Below are 22,160 nucleotides of genomic sequence, written 5' to 3'. Positions count from 1 at the left end.
CTAAACCATCCTGACAGTTGTTAATGGCCTTTTTCCATACAGCATGTACTCCACCATGCCTGGGCACTGCAGCTGCCTGGAGGAGTGCACCAGAATCTTAATAAAAAAATTCCCTGTCAAGAAACTAGGAAAAAAATAGATGCCTTGTTGTATCTGCTGAATTTCTGTTCACTTTCTCCTTCAGACTCCTTCCAGCTTCAGAGCCCCAGCCTGCCCTTCACAGCTCAGTGTGCTCTTCCACAATGAATCCAGTCAAACAGCTCCAAAGGCTCTGAGCTTCCTTTCATCCTCCCTCCTCCTTTCTTCTCTGAGTGCAATAATGATTATCAATATATCAGTATTGTGCCATGCCATGCTGTGTCCTGGGATAGATTTTTCTGCTCGCTGGGCTTACCTGGACCCCACTGGAGGCTGGTGTTTGGTGAAGGATTGCCCAGGCATTCTCCTGTGTCACCTTTTCAACATGAAACCACTGCAGAAGGAGCTGCCAGGTGATGGATTTGCATTAAACTCAAACCAAATTTTCTACAGGAAAGACAACACTGGCAAGGACCAGCATCAGTGCCAAGGCTTTTGTTAATCCACCATCACATTCAGATCCCAAAACAAGGTTGCTTTCAATTGCTCCCATTTCCCTTCTCACTTGCTAAAATTCCTCTTCTTTTCAGTGAGGAATTTTATTTTCAACAGAACAGTTTAGAAATTTGCCCTATTAGGTCTTAGGGCTCACAGTTCCATCTGCCATCACTTCCATGACTTTTATTCAAGTGGAATCATTCATTAGCTTCAGTTTCTAATGAGGCCAGTACTGCATTTTCCAAATCCCTAAAATAAGCCTACACTGTGTCCAAGAAATTCAAAGGAAATTGTGTTTTTCCATCAATAAAAGTCTTTGGTATAAACAAATGCTGGATACTTTATTAAAGTATGTACAAGATTTCTAATCATTATCACCCTGAGGATCATCTCCCTCAGCTGCAGAAGGCACTTCCTAAAGAGCAGCAAGTATCTCCCCAGGAGAAGCCCATTTCTGGACATGATTTTCACTGCAGTGGAATGTAACAAAGGGCAAGCTGCCTGTGGGGAGAGCTGTCATCTCCCAGCCCTCATTCTTGACTCCTTCATTGTCTCTCAAAGCTGCCTAGAATTTCCTAATTGCCTAGAATTTCTTTTAAAGCTGTCTAGAAGTTTATAAAGTCTTTGTTTATTGCATTTGAGTGTAGAAGCTCTACATAAATAAAACTAATTCATAAAGATCCTCTCTAAAGAGGAGCTGTTGTAGTTGACAAGGTGGTGATCAGTCAAGGGCTGGACTCAAGAATTCTGGAGGTTTTTTCAAGCCTAATTCTGGGATTAAGTAATCTTTGAAAACATGATTGGCATGTTTCTGCTCACTTTTGTTCCAGTTGAATCCAAAACACCCGGGCCAGATTGCTCATGAACACGAAGGTTCTCCACGCGCTCTCGAGACGTGCTGGTTTTTCTTCCCTCGGCAGGAACTTGAAGCAAGGTTTTTCCATTGTGTGCCATCAGCAAGGGACACTGCTCACATTTGTTCTCCCTGGGTGGGATGCAGCCCTTGCTGTGCCCAGGCCCATGCCCTGTGAGCGTGGCTCAGCGTGGCCCCGGGGCGGTGGCGGCGCAGCGGAAGCCCAGGTTGGACGCAGAGCTGTCGGGGGTGTTCTGGCTCCGAGCTGCACAGCGGTACCTGTAACAGTAGGACTGCACAGCAACACAGAAAAGGAACTTCTTAGCATAGCTGGGGCTCCTCAGGCAACAGTGTGTTAGATTAACAGATTGGTTAGTTAGATTAATACAGCAAAACGTTGCCATCGCTGTGGGACAGATGGATGAAGTGCCACGGATGGAAATCACTGTGTTAGAAATGAGGGAATCCGACACAGCCTCCAGCTGACACAAAACTGGACTGAGTGGCAAAGTGTCTGATAAAGTGTCAGCCAAGAATCTCCCCTGCTCTGAGAAAAGGCCAAAACAACCATTCAGCTTCCCCTCAGAGGCTGAGCTGTGTATCCATGTGCTAAGGCCCCACTGGAATGGACAGGTACTGAACATTTCTCTGAATGAGGTGCCAGATTTTTGGGATGGGATGTAAAAAGATGCAGCTTCAGGCTCTGTCAGCTCTGAGAGGGAGAAGAGCACCAGCACACAAAGATCAGTCTGAGCTGATGTCAGGCACCTAATAAAGAGCCCTTGTACTAACAGCAGTCAGTGGTTTTGTCTTGATACACAGCCTAGTTTTATCACCTACAAAAAAAGACTAGGGCAGACTAGAATCTTCACAAACCTTCAAAATGGGTCATGTTATTCATCACTGAAGAGCCTATTCCAGTGTTAATTTAATCAAAACTGCTAATTAACATCTGACATTGATTTCACCTAAGAAGGAAATCAGTGTAGAAAATGGGATCTCACTGTAGAAAATTTAATCTAATTATGAGAGTGATTTGCCAGCCACAGGCTTTGCAAGGGAAGAACAGGACAGCTTTAATGAAACAGGAGATGTACAATGAGGGCTTTTAAGCACTGCATGAGCAGAGTTTAAAACACTGTTTTGTGTCATGAACAGCCATCACTCTGTGGTGACATCCTGGCAGTTCTGAAGGATTTTCAGGTCTGCCACCAACAAACACTTCATCCCCCAGCCAGCTCTGCAAACACCTGATATCACTGAACCATGGAATTGTAAAAGGATTGGGGATTGAAGGGCCCTTAAAGCTTATCCAGTCCCAACCCCCTGCCCTGCATAGGAGCATTCTTTCCCTAGACCAGGTTACCCAGAGCTCTGGATCAAAAGCAATTCTAAAACTTAAAAAACAAAGTCACATCCATACTTTCCACTCTGCAAGTGTCACTCAAGTTCTATCATAAAACACCATTAGAAGCCTACATCAATTTTAATTTCTCATCTAAAACCCATACTGATTTAAAAACTTGTTTTAACTCCAAGCTAAGCAAAAAGAGGTCCTTAGGAACATCAGGTGTTGCTCTTCATAAATCCCATGAAACCCCAAGCATCCAGGCTGCAGGAAACTGTCAGAGGATCATGGCCAAGTGCTTCAGAGGGAAGAGGAACACGAGAAGAGCACGTTACCTTATGGCACATGTAGGATCCACCCTTCCTCACTCTGTCCGTGCCCGAGGACGGCCCTTGCTGGGGAGGGAGGACACTGGTCAGTGCTCAGGGAATAACTGCTGGTTACAGGAGTAAGGGGATGGGCAAGGAGCAATCATAAACGTTCCAGACACAGATGTCAGTGGCGTCTGAAGCAGACAGCTTGAAATAATTCTGCCCTATAGGGTTTGCAGGTGACAGTAGCTGTGCTCCCTTCCCCACTGCTGCAAATATTTTTCATTCCAGGTGCTGCCCACTGATAATGCCTGCTAACAGGGAGGTTCCTAAAGAGGGTTTTACCAGGAAGGAAATGAGCTCCAGCTTTCCTCAGTGACCACTCTGGTCACACCTGCCATGGATCTCACTCTCCTACTCTGTCTCAAGGGCTACAGTTGTCTCCCACCCAGGTCTGCATTACCAGGGGTGATGTTCTAGAATAATCTACCCCAGAAGAGCATTTGTAACTGAACATAAATCTCAGGGACTCTCAGAAAACCTTGAGAGTTGATGTTGGTACTCCAGAAGCTCCTGCCTGCACCCCCTGAGTTTGCCTGCTTTGTGTGAGTTCACCACACAAATTGCAGCGGCTTCATGTTTACTGCCAAAATTTATACGTGTGAAAAAGAATTTGGCATTTAATGGCACACAAATACTCAAGGAAAACCACACCCTGAGGCAGCATCCGCTCCTTCCAAGCCTGGGTGCTCCCCACAGCACTGTGCAGCCTCTGGAAACTGTCCCCACAACACCTGCACGGGCATGCACAGTCCCTGCTCCGAGACAAGCCTCTCACCAGCAGTCATCACCCAGCCTGGTAATCTCATTTCAAGGGAAACTAGGAGAAAACTGACCTAAAAAAAGTTCCATGGGAACAAGACAAAGCAGAACAATGGGGCTGTGGAGCAGGATTTCCCCTAAATGCTGCAGGGCTGAGCAGCAATCTGTGCAACTGGCTCCAAAGACGCTTTTATAAATGAAGAGGAACATTTTTGGTTAGGGTTAGAAAAGCCTAAATCTATCATGTGTCAGCAGTTACAAAGGGCTGACCTGCACTGAGCAATGTGTGAACCAAAGGCTCAGGAGTGCATCTGTTTATTAACTGCAAGTATCTTCCATCAGGCCAAAATTGAGCATCAAAGATTATCTGGTAACAAAAAAACCAACTTAAATTGACTCCCACAGCCCCTGAAGGAGGATTACAGCCCTGAAACACCTCACCTGCAGAAATCTGCTGTAGTGTCCTCCATAAATCTGTTCCATTATAAAACATCATTCTCCTATTTAAAACCACTGAAGGTAAAGAGTTGATCTAAAACAACTGGCAAAAATGTCAGAAAATCAGAAAACCAAGAGACATCATCAGCAGCATTTGCAGTGTTAATATTTGCTTGTGCACATATCTCACTGACAGATGAAGGAAACTGCCTTGGCTGTGCTTCCCCTCACTAAAAGCTAATCACAGCCCAGCAATTAAGGTCACATTTGATTAAAACCAGCAGATCTGTTCTATCAAACACCATTGTTTTATGGCCTGACCTGGAGAAATGCACCAGCTGGTACTGAAGGGGAAGGACATTGGTGCAAAGGGCCAGAGCTGTCCAGACTTTGATCCCAGACTTAAACCCCAGAGTTTACTGTAAATGAACAAGGTTATTCTGTACTAGAATACTGCAACAGCCATATTCCAGTCTGATTACATAAGTGCTTGTGCATTCCATTACCAAAGCCCATAAAAGTAGGACTGTTCTTTTAAAAGTTACTAAAAAAACCCAGAACCCTTTTTTGTTAATGAAAATAAAGTTGTATTTCTTTGATTACATCAAATAAATGATTTCTGATGGTGCATGGTGATGCACAGCCACATGGTTACTCTGTTTGGAGAGAAATCAATTTTCAGAGAACTGCAGCTCATACAATGGTTACTCTGTTTGGAGAGAAATCAATTTTCAAACAGAGAACTGCAGCTCATACAAAAAAATCAGAGCCAGAAGTCACCACAAAATAACCCCTGAAGGGACTGTGGTTGATTGGACCTCACACACACACTTGGCTCTCTCCGCTAAAGGATCAGTTACATTTTTAGGGAGGAAATTGTTCCCAGGGAGGGTGGCAGGCCCTGGCACAGGTACCCAGAGCAGCTGGGCTGCTCCTGGATCCCTGGCAGTGCCCAAGGCCAGGCTGGAGCACCCTGGGATAGTGGGAGGTGTCCCTGCCATGGCAGGGGTGGCACTGGGTGGGCTTTGAGGTCCTTCCAACCCCAACTCTTCTGGGATTCTGTGACTGCAGTGAGGTACCTTCATTATAATTATTTATTTGAGACACTTTGGTGTTGATGATGCCAAGGCAGGAGCACTTCCCTGCTGGATTAAGGTGATGGTGAGGAACAACTATCCTGTGAATTTTGCTCTCTTCAACTCCAAGAGTTTGCTCAAGTGTTAAACCCAGACACTTCAGGAAGTATTTAAAAACTAAATGTTAGCAATGAGGCTTTTAGGGGTTTTTCATATGCAAACTGATTGTCAGAATCCAGTGTCTGAGGCAGAGCCCTTCAAAGTGAATTCCAAAGGGTTTTTCTGGTTAAATGGGTAAAGAAACTGCATCTCCTCCTGTGAAAAGGTGTCCCAAAATAGCCAGGCTGCAGTTACCTTCTGAGACATTAGAACTGATTAGCACCAGATCTATCAGAGCCCAGCTCTTCAGTCTCTGCAGAGCACAAGGCAGTGTAACCTAAATATAGGATGTGTTCCCTGGGCTGAAAAGACTCTGAATTCTTCCAGAGGGTCAGAGCTCAGGCAGAGTTTTTTAACATATTTAGTTTAACACCCAAAATCTTCAAAGCAGCTTTCTAGCACTGGAAAGATATGAGCTATGCTGAGTATTGGCTACAAGGAATGGATGGAATTCTGCACACAGATTGTTGGGGGGTTCCATAATTGATTGTCTTGCCTTCACAAGTAATTACCAGGAGTAAAAATAAACCTGAAAGTGCTTTGTAAGTTGTTAGCAAATAAAAACCACTGTATTTGGTGGGGTTTTGAGTGACAAACTCTACATGGCCTTACTTGTCATATTCATAAATCATGGGATTTACTCATCCTGGATAACTGGGAGAGGAGCAGATCTAACACTGGAACTGGAATCTGCTGAGACAGAGCATCAGTGACCCCACACATCTGAACCTGCAGGAACCTCCATCTGCCTGCCACAAAGGAAAACAAAGATTCACCTCTCAGAGCCTGGTGACTTCTCCTAAACCTCAGTTTTATCACATGTTCAGTTTAAAACAAGCTACCAGAAGCCAGAAAGATAATTCATGATGGTTTGGAGGGAGGGGAAAATAAGCACAGCTTGTAGCAACATAAATGAACTAAAACCCTTCCTTTTTTTAAAGAAGTCATGCCACAAATTCTTGATTTCTGTAATAGGAGGCCAGTTTGGAAGTACCCAATGGCTAACCAGGTGTGAACAACTAACCAAACAACACCAAAATTGCACCAGAGCGCCGCAATTGCGGTGTGGATGAGCTGTGCTGCGATGCTCCCAATCCCCCACCCCAGCAGCACAGCACAGCAAGAGACCCTGGTCCCAGAGGGGCTTCTGGAGGTGGTGCCAAGCAAACACTCACAGGGTTGTGGAGCTCCTGGGGGGAGTGGTGCACAGCCCACCAGTCCGATGTCCACTCCCAGGCGTTGCCCACCATGTTGTAGAGGCCGTAACCATTGGGGGGAAAGGCAGAGACCTGCACAGGACAGGGGACACAGCTCTGGAACAGCCCAAACAGGCTGCAATCCTCACAGCACTCTGCTCCAGGTGCACTTTGAGGAGCCCCAAAAGCAGGCACCAGAGCAGCAGTGCAGACCTGGAACACCTCTACATGCTGCATGTAAATCAAGCAGGATGAAGGCTGTGCTCACCTCGCTGTCCTCAGCACCCTGCTGCAGTGTGACACAGCATCCCCTCGCTGCTTTTGGAGACTGAGCCTCTCCAGAGAGGCACTGTGTGAGCAGCAGACACACCTGGCACACTCACAGCTCCCAGATTCCCCTCCCACCAAGGAAAAGCCAGGGTGGCTGCCAGCTCCTGCCTGTGCAGATTCCTTTCTGATTAAACTTTTGTATTTACTTAGCTACCATTAAATAATTCATTCACATTCTTGATTGCCTTTAAAATTCCACTCTGGTTGTTATACTAGTCAGCTCAACCTTTCCCCAAAAGGGAAGTTTAATTTCTTTTAAACTATTGTGTGATTTTTGAGTTCACAAAACTGCAAGGCCACAAGTGTAGGCAGAAAGTATTTCAACTTCTGACTGCAAACTGACTGGGAGGGAGGAAAAGAGGTCAGTTTGAGAGGAACTAGAAGTTAAAATGAAAGTAATCTTTACTTTTCAATTAGCTTGTAAAAGAGTCCCTTGATAATGCTCAAGCCTGCAGTGAAATTTAATGTAACTTAAAATCTAAAATGAAAGAGCACAGGGATAGAAAACAGCCATGGCTCATCCTCCTGAAGACAGACCTTATTTTAGGAAGATTAAGATCATTTCCACATGCTGGATTGTCTTTGAGACACACTTACAGGTGCAGTCCCCTTGTACCCATCCTCTGCTGTGTTATTGGTGGGGAACTCTCCCTGCCAGACATTGGCATAGTGCTGCCCTTTGGGCTGCAGTTTGTTGCCCCATGGGAAAAGCCTGGGAAAAGACAAACAGAGCAGCTGTCAAACACTGTTAATTAAAAGTCAGTTATATAGAATCTGGTTTGTGTTGGGAGAGACCTTAAAAACTATCCAGTGCCACCCCTGCCATGGCAGGGACACCTCCCACTGTCCCAGGCTGACAAGACCCAGTGTCCAACCTGGCCCTGGGCACTGCCAGGGATCCAGGGGATCCAGCTGCTCTGTGCCAGGGCCTGCCCACCCTTGCAATAAATACTTTTTTCCTCGTACTCCAACTAAACCTCCCCTCCTTAAGTTTACAGCCATTCCCTGTGTCCTGTCCCCCCATCCCTTGTCCCCAGCCTCTCTCCTGGAGCCCCTTTAAGCGCTGCAAGGGGCTCTGAGCTCTCCCTGGAGCTTCTCCTCTCCAGGTGAGCACCCCCAGCTCTCCCAGCCTGACTGCAGAGCAGTTCTGGGGGTAACAAACCCCTCCCAAGCCCTGCTCCCCTGGACAGTACCTGTTTTCCAGGCCCCCTCTGCAGCTGTACTCCCACTCAGCCTCCGTTGGCAGCCGCTTCCCTGCCCACGTGCAGAAGGCCACGGCATCATTCCAGGAAACATGAAGGACTGGATGGTCCATTCTGGGAACAAAATGAGCAGGACAGGCTGCTCAGGGCACCAGGCAGATTCAGGGCTGCACAGCACAGTGTGACACCCAGGACTGACGAGTTACAGCTGCACCAGGTGACTTTACAGGAAAGAAGTTACTTAAGGAAAGAAATGCTTGAAGGGAAATGCAGCCATCAGAGGGAAACAGGAGGAGAAAATAATTAACTTCTGTTTGTCTGGTGTTGCTGCCACCTCCAGCTCTCCAGTTATTTATGGTTTGTGCTTTCTCAAGTGCAGCACCCAGGACTGTCCATACCCTGCCCTCTGGGGGAGCCTTGGTGCTTGCAGAGCCAAAGGAAAGCACTGAAAACCTGCAGCATCACCGCTGCCAAACCAGCCTGGCACAGGGCATCTGGCATCAAACCAGCCTGGCAAGGGCCATCTCAGCCAGAAGGCAGGGTTCTCAACAGCAAAATGCACTTTGCAATTCAATGGTGACTGTTCTTCCCTCCCCTGTGGCTCCTCTCCTGCTCTGGGTCCTGTCCTTGCTGTCAGCTGTGGGGCTTTGAGGGAGAGGTGACATGAGGAAGAGTCTTACCAACTCTTTCAGCATTTGCAGCACCCTGTCCAGGACACTGAACTGCAGAAATTTAGCTGGGAAGTGATTTTCTTTGGGTGCTTTAAGCAGTCCACAGTTTACACAAGAGCTCCTGTCTTTAATGGCGTTTGGTTCCAGGACTGACATTAAAATCCTTGTCTCTTTATCCAGAAAAAGACAGAAAAAAATGCCCAGCCATTCTTGCAGAAGGATCCTCCCCATCCAAGCCTCCAACAGAGCAAGAAGCTCCCAGAGCTGAGGGTCCAGGAGAGACCTTCCTGCCCCATCTAAGAATCCAGTGTACCCTGTGAAGCCCTGGGGCCATTTCCACGTGGCAGGTTCCCAGCAGCTGTGCCAGGCCAGGTCTGTGCCAGCCCAGAATTTCATGGCAGGTTTCCAGCTCCTGTCTGCTGGCTCTGACCTCAATTCCTGGCTCCCCCTAACAACGCCTCCAGCTATTATCTCTATTTTTGCCTCAGATAATTCTTTCCTTGCCCTTGGAGAGCAGGTAACTCGTTAGTGAGCACTTCAGCCATCAGATGATGGTGCACTAACAAAGTCCTGTCCTTAGAGGACTCAAAAACCTACTAGATCTAGGCTAGAGAGTCTGATTTGATTTCAAAATGCTGTCAGAAACTTTCACTAGCTGATGAAGTGCCAACTTCATTGACACCTGCCTTGCAATGTTAGAGGTCCCAAATGAAGACAGTAATTTGATTTTCTAGGACAAAAATTCATTCCACTTCAGAATGGAAAGCAATTGTATGAAGACAAGGATCAGCAAGTTTCAGGGTTTGTGCAAGCAAAGGGTGGCACTAACTGTAAGAAAAAGCAGAGTATTCCAAAGCATTCAAAGGTTCTGCATAGTCACAACTGATTTTTCACACAGTCAGAATACAGTGAAAAATGCACAAAACTCCTCAGTCTTCTGTTGCCAGAGAAAGAGGCTTCCAAATCCCACATGGAAGAGTTCACACTGCCCAGACTGCTGGAGTGTGCACACAGTGAGGATTGATTCCTCCCCTCCAAACCCAGGTGTGGAGTTTGTGACCCTGGGGAGATCTGCTGAGTTCCCCTGCTGGCACACAGAAATGAACAGCAAACACCGAGGCTCAATCAGCTCGTCCTGACAGACCTTTGTGCTCTGCATCACTCACCATGGCCATGGAATGCTGCATGCAACTCATCAGAAGGTGGGAAAACAGTCCCAGCAGCAGCACCAGCAGCCAACAGGTGACTGAATAAAAGGCCTTTCCTGCAGCCCATTCCTGGTGGGAGCCACAGGGGTATTCCCTGTGTTTTCTGATGGAATGGGTGCTCATGGCTCACCTGCTGGAGATGCTGGAGTCAGGGCCCTCAGGGTGCCTCCAGCTGGCTCCTTTCACAGGCAACCACCAGGGAGCAGCTGCCACCTGAAAAAGGACAAGAGCAGCAGGGAAGGACACTTCAGTTCCCAGCTAGGGGATTTTCTGAACAACCACCAGATCCCAACCAACCCAAACCAGTTTGTGCCTGTGCAAATTTCAGCTCCTGCCTGACTTCAGTCTGATACAATCTGCAGAGAGGGAAAAAAAATATGATTTTGGCCTGAAGAGCATTTTCACCTTTATTATTTGCTCCCTGGCCTCAGTGTTTTGACATCACTGAAATAACCCCCCAATGATGCCCTTTAGCTGGGGGTCAAACACTCATCTTGCAACACATTTGCTTTCCAGGTCATTAACCCACTCAGCTGATTTTAAATTATTTGCTCTCAACTTCCAGAAGGTGGAGACAGAATAACCACACAAGGGAAGAGAAGCATGAAGCCTCTTTTTTTTTTTTTTTCCTCCAGCTGGTTTGCTGGGAAACATCACCCAGCCAAAATCATCTGTAGCAATGCAGGCATTGAGTAGTTCTCTGAAACCAGAAATCCCAAATTTGGTGCTTCAACGCCAAGGAATTTTTCCTGGAAGACATTCTTTAGGGATTTCTTCTATAATAAGGCTTGCTTCAAAGCAATGCTTAACTGTTCTGATTCATATTCACTTAGAAATACTTATTTGAATAATGGGGCCTTCACTGAGGCAAAGAAAGGAACATTTATGCCACCCATCAACAGTGGGTTTATTCCAACAGCTTCCAAAATACTCCTATAACAGAGATAATGTCTATAAAAAACAAAAATCAGAGAAAATAAGCCTGGAATGCTTTAGGAGGTAAACAAGCCAGAGGCTGGTTAGTCCTAGACTGACTTTGTCAAGTGTTATTCACAGAGGTAGGAAAGGTGCCAACAGTGTTACCCTTTAACTCACCAAACCTTCAGAGCAAAGTCCAAAAAGTCACTGCAAGCTGGTATTGAGGAGACCTAGAATCAGTCTGGTCAAACAATTTTAACAGCAGCTTCTAGGGGGAAGCTGCATCCTTCAACAGAACGTGTAATTACATGTGTGTGAGACAGATTATCTATGTCACACAGAGATTGTCCAGAAAACTCTGGTCCAAGCTACACATCAAATCACTCAGGTGGATATTTCAGTAGCAAGTGCCCGAACACACATTATCCTGGGTTTAGAGCCCCATCAGCCTGTGCTGACACTCCCTGACAGCCTTTCCCTCCTCCCCTCTCAGCACACACGGATTTTGCCTGCAGCACATCTGGGTATTGAAAAGCTCCCTGGAAATCAACAGCAATCCTGGACTAAAGCTGCAGAGCCCAGAGCTTTGGGGAGCCCTGGGGAAGGGCTGTGAAATGCCTGAGGAGGCTGTAGGGCTCCTCCAGGCTGGGAAGGTGTTCACAGTGTGGACACCCTCCCTTCCAAAGGGAACACCCGAGTGTCAAGCACCAAAGAAACAAATATGCTCCCAGCAGCATGATTGTGTCCTCTGCTGTCCCCCCAAGTGGGACCCCCAGGCAAGGACAGCTCTCACAGACCCTCCCTGCCCTCCCCAGCACGACAAGAACATCAGTGAACAACACCAACCCCAGTTCTGGCTCAGTGTCTAACAAAGGACATCCTCACCCCAAGCAGAGCCACCACCCTTGGCAAAAAGCATGAGAAACAGCTGATCTCTCACAGGGATTACAGCTCTGTTGCTGAGCATTCAAACCCCAAAATGAGCCCTTCCTGCAGACACTCTGCTCAACTCTCTCAGCACTGAGGCTTCAGAGTGATGGGCCTGCTAAACTGATAGAACAGTCAAGAGGTTTAAAGCTAGCCCCATTTAACCAGTTCCTTTTCCATACTGAGGTTTGACCTTTAAACTACACTGGAAATAGGACAGAAATCCAAAATTAGCATTTTGCAGCTATTTAAGGAAAATAAAAGAGCAGCAGAACCACTTGCTAAAGCTAAAATCTGAAAGATCACAAGAAAGATTTCGACAGTTTCTAAGCACAACATATTTTTGTAAATTAAACTGCTGGGTTTTGGATAAAAACATCTCTGCAGGAGACTGCAAAGATTTACACTTTAGACAACTTTAATTTTGGAAAATATTTTTGTGATGCAAAAGAAAAAGCAGATGCTTTCAATCAGGCTGGTTTATTTTAACCCAAGAAAAATGTCTCTCCACAGGAAAGCACTGCGTGTGCACAGCTCCCGGTTGTGGCTCTGCTGAGCTGAGCACCAAATGGCTGCCAGGCTCTGCAGAGCACCCAGAGCACTGACATGCAGGGCTGGGATAAGGATAACAGGGGAGAACACGGAGAGCCTGCAAGAATTACCTGGAGACTCACCTAAGGCAGCCCCTGGCTCCAGTGAACACACCCCGAGCTGCTCCCTCCAGAAATCTCCTACCTGAACTCTACAGTTCTCTCCCACAACTTCTCCCAAGTCTTTAAAGCTTTTAATTGCTCTAGATCTAATTAGCAGAAGAGCTAATTAGAGATATTACAACATCACAGTTAATACAGCCAAGTCCTCCCTTGCCAATAATGAGCTTAGTTACTTTCATAACACTTCACGTTCTGCTTCCCTCCGAAACATGTTCTGTGCACTGGCAACAGATTCCTGCTGTCCAAATAGCAGCAGATGCTGCTGAACAGATCTTGACTCAGAGGACATTCCCCTTCCTTCTGGTTAATTCTTGCAGCATGCCACCTGTGCCAGGTTACCCACACCTGCCCTGCAATCCTTGCACCCTGGTGCACAGGGAAACATTCCCAGAGCAAAGCACAGGCACAAAGGCTTGGTTTGGTCTGACCCAGCTGGAAACAGGGATTATCCTGCTCTCCCCTCCAGGATTAAACCTTAAGAACTCCCTGTTCTGCTTCTTGCAGACCCAGAGGACTGTGGAAAGAGAGCCCAGTGTGCAAACACTGGGAAGAGCTGGAACAATTAATTCCAGCCCACCAGCTTTGCTCTGGGCGGAGCAATTTGCAGAGCTGGAGCCTGAGCTCCCACTAACAGCCCGCAGAAAACTCTCCTCCCAACTATTCCATTTTCCTTTCCAAGTGGGCTGGGACAGCCTAACTTTAATTGCTCCATTACCTCACAATGTCAAGATTTTTTAACTACTTCACAATTAGCTTGAGGAAAATTCCTTCCTAAATCTATGTGGAAAAGAAAATTAGAGTGGGGAACATCACCAAGTGAGTTTCATTGTCAGCATCACCCTGTTGCTGCTGCTGCAGTAGGGGAATACCCCTAAAAACCACCCCAAAGCCATAAAAGCATTTATTATTCTTGCACTAACCTGTGACAGGCCACGTTTGAGAGAAAAACAACCCCCACTTGAGGAGCAAATCTCAAATTCAAATCAGATTTATGTATCCGAAAATTTCCCAAAAATAAACTCAACAGAGTAGCTCATCTTGGCTCAGGCTCCGACATTTCCATCAAGTAGCAAGTCCCCGAAATAACAAAGCTGTGGATTTGAACCTTAAGGCAGGCCCACAAGATGATGACAAATTCATGCTGCTGTCCAGTCATACAGCACCAAACTTCAGCTTTTTTTTTGTGCTACAGCATTCCAATGCTATTTTAATAAAGTATTTTAAAAGCCTTACACCAGACAGAATAAACAGCTGGAAAAAAACAAAAGTGACTGCAGAACTCCAGAATTAACTGTGTGAAAAGAGATTTTGAGTGAAAAGCAGCCCAAGTCTGGAAACCACTTTAAGAATCATTTATTAAGTGGTGGATTCTTAAAAAACCACTCCAGTTCAGAAGCTGACTTAATAGGTTACCACTTGTTTCAATCAGATGGTGTTGAGCTTTAGTATGCAAAAGGATCTTGTTAGCATTGGTAGGACGTGAGGAAAAATTTGTTATTCAGTAAAGAACATAATTTTTGGATGAGGTTTTATTTTATTCATGTCAGGCAGATGCACATAAATCTCTGACAGCTCTTCCTCCTCTAAGCCAGATCCTAAACCTTGAGCACTGATTAATGAAGTACTGAGGAAAGAGGCAGACAGAAAACGGAACATTTTTAGTAGGGTGAGAAGTTTAAGAAATAAAAATAATTACTGTGCAATGGATCCACTTCATTGTCCCCACAGAAAACAAACCTGCAGCAGTCATGGCCAAGGGATGAGCCAGGATGGGAAATCCTGCCACACACAAACCCAAACACAGTGAGCAGAGGATTTGTCCAGCAGGCAGCTCACACCTGCAGCAGGGGCTGGACTAGAGCATCTCCAGAGGTCCCTTCCAGGATTCTGTGAATACCTGATTTTGCCAGCTCCTGCAATTCCCATGCTATTTATTCTATCAATTAAAAGTCCCAGCTCCCCCAAAGCTCTAATTACAGAGGAATCTGTTCTCACTCTTAATTTCTAATGTTAATGGACTCCCTCATGAGCTCAGAAAGGGAAGCAACAAGGGGGTTTGTTTAATATTGAATATTATCTGCCTTAAAATCCAGTATTTTACAGCAGTTTGAAACTGCACACTAAGGAAAGGCATCAGCTTTAAAAGATATTTAATTTTACTTTGTAAGTCATCAACTACAAAAGATATTTCAGACTTGATTGGAAACAAGCACTTTTATGAAGGGCCCTTTTCTTTGCATAAGGAAAGGTCACTGAGCTTCAGTTCAGACAGTGTAAAACTTCACAGCCCTGTCAGTCCTCCAAGAAAAATAACCACAAATACGTGATGCTAAAATCCAGTCAGATTCATTAAGTGCAAGTTTTGGACTCAGAAGAAGCTTCTTTTGAGGAACTGATATTCCTGGTGAAGGCAGACACCTCTGGAAGTCTGATTTCCAGCCAACATCTAAATCTGCACTCCAACTGGTCATTTTTTCCACTAACCAAATGCACATGAGCTGTAAGGAGAGGAGATGTGCACGGATTTATCCTGAGGCACAAACCACGCCCTGCTTTAAACTGCAGCTCTGATAACACAAGCTGATGTTCCTGGCAATTCCCAGGGAGAATTCCAGCACATCCTTCTTTATCCCAGCAGTGGGAGTAGAGCACAAAAACCCACAGAGGAACACTTCAACAGCTCCATCTTCCAGCTCCTTGCAGGGAGCAGCTGAAGCACTGGGGGCTGCAGGAACAGCTCACCCTGCCCACACTGGCACTGCTGTCCCACCTGCAGCCAGGGCTCCTCTCAGCAGCACCTTGGGATGTTCAGCTGAAATGCAGAATGTTTCCATTTGGGGTTATTGTGAAACAGGCAAATTGCACAGCTCCAGGCCACTGCAGAGATTTCCATACAAACAGGGATGAAAGTAGCATCCCACAGCTCTGGGTTGGCCAGAATTTAGTGCTGGCTTGAGCTGCCAGTGAGCCAATTCCATTGCATTGCAGACCCAAAATTCCATACCCTCACAGACAAAGGCAGCACACACATTTGTATGCTCTCAGGCTCTTCAGTGCAGAATTTATCTGGTGTTGAAGCAAAAATTAATTTTTCTGCCTTCCACAAGCCAAGAATAATAATGTCCCCACTACTCCCCAGTGAGCAAAGACTGAGGCTGCACTCCTGCTGTGCCATCCTGGTTCCCTTTTCCATGGTACCTGGGCAGCAAACTCCTGCAGGGATTGGCAAGAGCTCTCAAACCCCTCAGAATAAAATGGAATTATGGAATGGTTTGGGTTGGAAGGACCTCAAATCCAGTCCCATCCCCATGGCCATGGACACCTCCCACTGCCCCAGGCTGCTCCAGCCCCAGTGTCCAGCCTGGCCTTGGGCACTGCCAGGGATCCAGGGGCAGCCCCAGCTGCTCTGGGCACCTGTGCCAGGGCTGCCCACCCTGCCAGGGAACAATTCCTTCCCAATATCCCATCCATCCCTGCCCTCTGGCAGTGGGAAGCCATTCCCCATGTCCTGTCCCTTTCCAAAAATCCTCTTCCACCTTTTCTGGAGCCCCTTTAGGCCCTGGAATGGGCTCCAAGGTCTCTCCAGAGCCTCCTCTTCTCCAGGCTGCGTATGAAGAATTTAAGATGTGAAGCTCTCATAATTTTTAAGTCCACACAAATAATTTCAGCTTCAAAAGACCTTCCCTCCCCTCACCCCACAAAATCCTTTTCCATTTGAAGGAGCCCTCCCCAGTTCCATCAGTAATTCCCTCATCTGGCACAGCACTAAATGCTCCTTCAGCCACGTGACCACCACAAACTTGGAGGCCAAAACTAAAACCCAAGTTCCCAGAAATCTGCAACAATTGATCCTTGGCTGCTACACCCCTTTTTACTGCTTCCCTTCCAGAGGCTGAGGCCAGCCCACATTCCTGTCAGTGGCTATCTGGGAGCCCACCTCACCTCCAGGAAAGGCACACCCAGAGCTCCAACAATCACCCTGGAGCTCAGCTGGGTCACTCCTCAGCAGCTGCCACCAGCCCCAGCTCTGCTCTCAGCCAGTGCCTTTGAGGCTCTGATAAATCTGCTTTAAGAACTGGAGAAGACAAAGTGGCCAAACAGAGCAAAACCCACAAAAGACACACACAGCTCATCATTTCTAAATTATTTAGTTTGGTCCCTCCACTTTCACCTTTCCCCAGTTATTTCACAGCATGTGAAATACTGCTTTAAAAATTTACATTCCTGTTGCTCTTCCCCTATATTCATATTTACATTTCACATCCCTGGGCTTCACCTGGAGAAAATCTTTGTCAAAACACTCCTGAGCCACTGAGGCAAAGGAAAACCACAATCCTCTCTCCCACTGGTTGGCTGGAGGGATTTGCAGTGCCAGTAACACACCAATATTTATACTTTATTTCTGCTTTTTTTCTGATAGTTATGATTGAAGAAAATTACTTTTAACATCAAGTTTACTTTTAATAGCTCCAGAAATCCTTCACAATGCAGCAGCCAAAAAGACCAGTTTGGGCTCCATCCCAGGCCTCTGGCATAACACTTGTCCTGTGAGCACTGCAGCCAACACTTGGAAATTTGGCTGACACACTCAGGAAAGTGGCTCCCAACACTCTGTGTTTACAAAATTGCCAAGGCTGAGCTTACAGCAGCATCCTTGGGGTTTGTTTGTTTGTTTTAAAACACAAACTCATTTAGGGATTTCTGCAGCACAGAACTACACAGGAAAAGGAATTTCCCCAGGACTGACTGTTGGGAAGATAGAACGAGCCATTCATTTTTTATTTGTATTTTTTATTATTTTTATGAAGGCAGAACAAATCCATGGATGGATTTAGCATCAGTTGTGCTGGTGGTGGGAACTAGAATCTAGCCTTATCTCTCTCAGTGCACAAATGCTAGTCCTGAATTAAAAGATTACAAACTGCACTTGTAATCTTCCTTCCCTGGCAGCAGGAACCCAAATCCCACGTTCTCTGCCAGTCCCTCACAGCACACACTCACACAGGGCTTCCTGAAACCTCTCAGGCTGCCCCTTGAAAACCAAAATCAAACTGTGCCCCTTCAGAGCTGAGGATAATTCTGACACGAGGGGACCTCAGGAGGTGATTTTGTCCAAACCTGTGCTCAGAGCAGATCAACTCGTCCAGGAAATGACAGGACACAATCTGCTTATCTGCCAAGAGCTGCAAAGGGGACCTGACCTGCTAAGGAGGAGGTAAATGAAGCCTGAGGAAGGCTCAGGAATATAGTCACAACAAAACAAAAAAAAAAAAAAGGAAAGGGAGGAAAGGGAAGATTTATTAGAGAAATTTCTTTCTTTTTAAACCAATATTCACTTTCACTCAACAGGAAACCTGGATCAGCTCCAGAGGAGTCAGCACTGCCCCTCCCAGGATCATTGGTGCCCAGGGGGTGAGGGGAGCTGGAAAAGCAGCAAATAAACACAGGACCCTCTAGAGAGGAAGAAACATCATAAACTCCAGCCATTCACAACATAAGGAATTCACAGACTCAGCCTGAACTTCTCAGGTAGGGGGCAAAAAGAGACAATGGGTTGATACCAATCTTTGCTCAGGAATTGATGTTTTTAATTGTTTTTTAAAGAAAAAGGACAGAACAGATTGCAAATCCTCCCCACTTCAGTCCATGATTCCTGGCCAAACACCTCTCCACAATCCCCCATTTTTGCACCTGGCTTTGGGGACATCACAGAGTTCAGTTTTCCTGCTGTGATTGCCAACAGAGCCCAGGGATTGCTCAGGGAGCTTCCCCCTGCTGTGCTACTCACTGCTTGGTGGATGTCAGCCTTCACTGCCTCACTCAGCATCCCCTCAAACACAAAAGAGTCACCAAACTTCTCTGCCTGTGGAAAGAACAAAGGATTCAAGCATTATGTCACCAAAGGAGTGCTATTCTTGGAACCACACTCCACATTTACAGCTTTGTTTTATCAAAGATAAGAAAATTCAGAGAATCATTAAGGTGGAAAAACCCTCCAAGACCATCAAGTCCAACCTCTGACCAAACAAATTCACCATGAATTTGAGTTCTCTTTCAAGGAAGCTGTTTTGCAACAGAAAAGAAGGGATTTTTTTTCTCTGGATGTTGTTTTGGGCAGATGGCAGCTCACTGAGCTTCTGCACATGTTTTTACTTTTATTAATTAAAAATGCAGTTCTGATTGTCCCAACTGCTTTCAAATGCTACACTCATCAGTCTAATATGAAAGGGTATGTTTCATTCCTCTTATTTTTCCTTTGGGAAGCACAATAAAAGACTGAGCCTTGTCACTTACTGCTCCACCATCACTAGTACCACGTTTTAAATTGCTGCTACAACAATAAAGAGTTAAAAGTAACTCAATCATTGGATCTAGCATTTTAGCAATCCAAAAGAATAAAAAATACAAATAGTTTTGATCAATCACAGTACATTACACAAAGAGAAAAGGGAGGAGGTGTAAGTGGAGCACTCAATGACACCAGCTGAGCCATGGGGTCTGCAACAGATTCCACCTGCCAGGGCTCCAGGAACACTTGGATAACACTCTCAGGCACAGGGAGGGACTGCTGGGGTGTCTGTGCAGAGCCAGGGGTTGGACTTGATGATCCTTGTGGTCTCTTCCAGCTGAGGATATTCTGTGATTCCACAATGAACCCAGCACACAAGTGCTCATCCCAGAAGCTGCTGCAGCGAGCAAGCTTTGTTCCAACTCAACATAGTTAAACTGCCTTTTTTTCATAATTATGGAGCTAAGAAACAGAAATAGTAGACAAAAGAAGCTCTTCATCCAACCAGAGGATCCTGCCTTCCAAATGAGACCCAGTTCATGCAGTGAATTCAGCAAAGTGCCTCCTCTGAGACCTGCTCCTCAGCCAGGTTCCATTTGCCTCCAAGGGCTGTCAGGGTTTGTCACAGCTGCGTAGGAACAGTCACTGTCAGCAGGGATCTGAGCTTCAGGCACAGGGGGCCCTTTCTGGGAGGAACCTCAACATGTTCTTATTCATTGTTCCCAGGAACAGGCACACAATTATCACTGCAGCTGCTGCTGTCTCCTCCCGAGGCACAGGCTCTCTGTCAGCAGCACAGAGCTGTGCTGAGCCAGCCTGCAGAGTCCCTGGCCATCTCAGACTGTGGAATCCCTTCTCCAGGATTTTCTAAAATAAGGAAAATCTATCCTGGTACAAAGAGCTCCAGGACCCAAATATCAAAAAACCCCAAGTAAATCACCCCAAAAACGCCTGTAGAGACCTGCTGGCCTCACCAGGCTGCAGGACAGATGTGAGCTCAGCTGGTTATTAAACACAACAACAAACACCTGACTGCCCTTCCAGCCCAGGACAGCAGGGCCAGACAACTCCTGCTCCCCACCACCTCCCCAGGAACACTGGGGCATGCAATTCCCAAACAAGTGTTGTGACACCCCCCAAAAAGCCAAGGCTGGTTTCCAGCTGGGATTGTCCCAGGCTGAGAGGAGCCCTGGTGCCTCACCTCAGTGATGTAGCCCGTGGAGTTGACAAAGCTCTCGAAGTCCAGGTTGCTGACCTCGTACTGGTCCATGTAGAAGCTGCCAAGGTGCACTCTGCGGGCAGGGCCCTCTCCATCCTGCTGGATCTGAGGCTCCTGGGTGCCCATGGTGAACACCCCTCCTGGGATCAGCACCATCTGCACACAGCCCCCCCAGGGAGGCACAGTGAGCCACTGAGGAGCCCCTGCTGCCTTCACTCCCCTGCTCTGTAGCTATGGTATTTTATTAAAAATCCTTTGCTAGGATTTTCCCCTCCTGGGAAGCTGAGGAGCCCCAGGAAAGGAATGTGAACAATAACTGTCTGCTGCTGTGGGATGCAGCAGGAGCCTTTTCCATTGCTCCATGTGGGTTGTTTTCAATTGATGGCCAACCACAGCACCTGTGCCGAGGCTGTGAGCAGTCACAGCATTTTGTTCTGCATTCTATTCCTGTTCTTTCAAGCCTTCTGATCTTTCTTTTCCCTCTGTTCTTTTAGTATAGTTTTAATGTAGTATTTTAATATAATAGATATCATAAGATAATAAACCAGCCTCTGAAAATGGAGTCAAGCCTCGCATCTCCACACACGGGGAGTTCCCAACACTGCTCCTCACCTCTGCAGGTGGTTTTGAAACAGCATTTTGGCCAGCCCATGTGGGGAAACAGCAAACAGAACTGCAACTGGGGACAAATCCCCATTTTTCACATCAAGTCTGGGTCATGCTTGCGCTCTCAGGAGGAGAAACATGCTGTGTCTCCTATGTTACACTTTGTTATTTCTGCAGTTGCATCACTGCCAGGGCAGCAAAGGAGCAGAAAATGAGTTCACAGCAGCTCCCCAGCACCTCTCCTGCCTCTTCAGGGCAGGGGAATGAGTATTTGGCACCACCTCACTCATCCCATTTCTGTGTTTCTTCTCCACTGTAGAGCTCTCCCACTCAGGTGAGAGAGAGCCACACCTAAAATTCACACAGCATGCAAGTGGCCCATAAAAAATGCTACAAACAGCTTCTCCTTCAGACTGCCCACATCTGAAGCTGCCTGTGTCCTTTCTCCAATAAGAATCTGAGCCCTTACAGGCAGTCTGAAACTGACTCCATAAAAGGGCTTCAGGATACATTTGCTTACATTTTTTAGGACTGAGGAAAGTTGCACCACTTCCTCCCTCCCAGTCTCCCTTCAACCCTCTGTAGCTGGAACAACTCCCTGAAGAGGTTTCCAAGCCAGGCTCAGAGCTCACTGGGCTAAAACCATTTACAAAATTAACTCCTGCTGGCTCCCCAGTTCTAAAACCATGCTGGAAATAAATAAACCTGCTTGTGGGTGATGCAGAGGCCAATTCTTCTCTCACTTCTGTGCTGGTAAAGATGTTTTCTAGCTGAGCACCATCAGCTTATGTTGTGAGCATAACTTAAAGCAGCAGTAATTAGCTTTCATTACCACTGCTGGAGCTGCCAGCTGCATGAAGGGTCAGAGGATTTTTTCATCCTCCAGACCCACAGTGAACTGCTCAGGTTTGTCACCCAAAATGTATCCCGAGCACCACGGGGATTATTCAATTCATGCTCTTTAACTATTCTCCGATTTGTGAAGCAAGTTCCCACACTGCCTGTTGCACACAGGCTTTTCCAAGCTGGTGCACCTTCCCAGCATCACAACAGAGGCAGCTGGAGATTAACTCCCTCATGTTTTCCTGCTCTCTCCGCGAGGCAGGAGCGAGGTGGGGCCACAGGCAGCACCCAAGCCCAAGCCCAGTTTCTATCGGCCCACCCGCCCGTAATTTAATTTCACTTTCCCCACAGCAATTCCCCGGCTGCTCCGTTATCCCGGAGGAGGCCGTGCTCCACCTGGGCCGCCCCACTGCCTGGTCCGGCCCCTCAGCTGCCTGGGCCCCCGCCCGGCCCGG

General features: G+C 46.7%; 1 protein-coding gene across 2 annotated transcripts; it reads right to left on the bottom strand.

The window, feature by feature from the left end:
* Window positions 1–871: 871 nt before the first annotated feature.
* On the bottom strand, window positions 872–20,548 carry SUMF1 (sulfatase modifying factor 1). Of its 2 annotated transcripts, XR_005954770.1 has the most exons (9): window positions 20,239–20,548; window positions 18,537–18,611; window positions 10,321–10,403; window positions 8,303–8,425; window positions 7,707–7,821; window positions 6,759–6,872; window positions 6,196–6,332; window positions 3,113–3,172; window positions 1,671–1,722 (listed from the first exon to the last, which is right to left on the bottom strand). XR_005954770.1 is itself a non-coding variant. In XM_041463217.1 (8 exons), exons 1-8 carry the CDS (start codon window positions 20,410–20,412, stop codon window positions 1,615–1,617), a joined length of 852 nt encoding a protein of 283 aa, XP_041319151.1. In that variant the 5' UTR covers window positions 20,413–20,535; the 3' UTR covers window positions 872–1,614. The 2 variants fall into 2 exon arrangements, 1 of the variants encoding a protein (XP_041319151.1); XM_041463217.1 differs by lacking the exon at window positions 6,196–6,332 and having other exon boundaries at window positions 872–1,722; window positions 20,239–20,535.
* Window positions 20,549–22,160: the final 1,612 nt, after the last annotated feature.

Source organism: Pyrgilauda ruficollis, unplaced genomic scaffold (genome assembly GCF_017590135.1).
Source record: "Pyrgilauda ruficollis isolate IOZ18807 unplaced genomic scaffold, ASM1759013v1 scaffold10, whole genome shotgun sequence".
Classification (NCBI taxonomy): domain Eukaryota; kingdom Metazoa; phylum Chordata; class Aves; order Passeriformes; family Passeridae; genus Pyrgilauda; species Pyrgilauda ruficollis.
The sequence above is the reverse complement of the archived record's forward strand: the minus strand, read 5'-3'. Positions and strand labels throughout refer to the sequence as shown.

Coding starts and splice junctions, on each gene's coding strand:
- SUMF1 (XM_041463217.1), bottom strand. CDS start 20,412: ATGGTGCTGATCCCAGGAGGGGTGTTCACCATGGGCACCCAGGAGCCT. Junction 6,873..7,706: donor GGTACAAGGGGACTGCACCT/GTAAGTGTGTCT, acceptor TGTCCTGTGCAG/GTCTCTGCCTTTCCCCCCAA. Junction 1,723..3,112: donor GATCCTACATGTGCCATAAG/GTAACGTGCTCT, acceptor GTTGCTGTGCAG/TCCTACTGTTACAGGTACCG.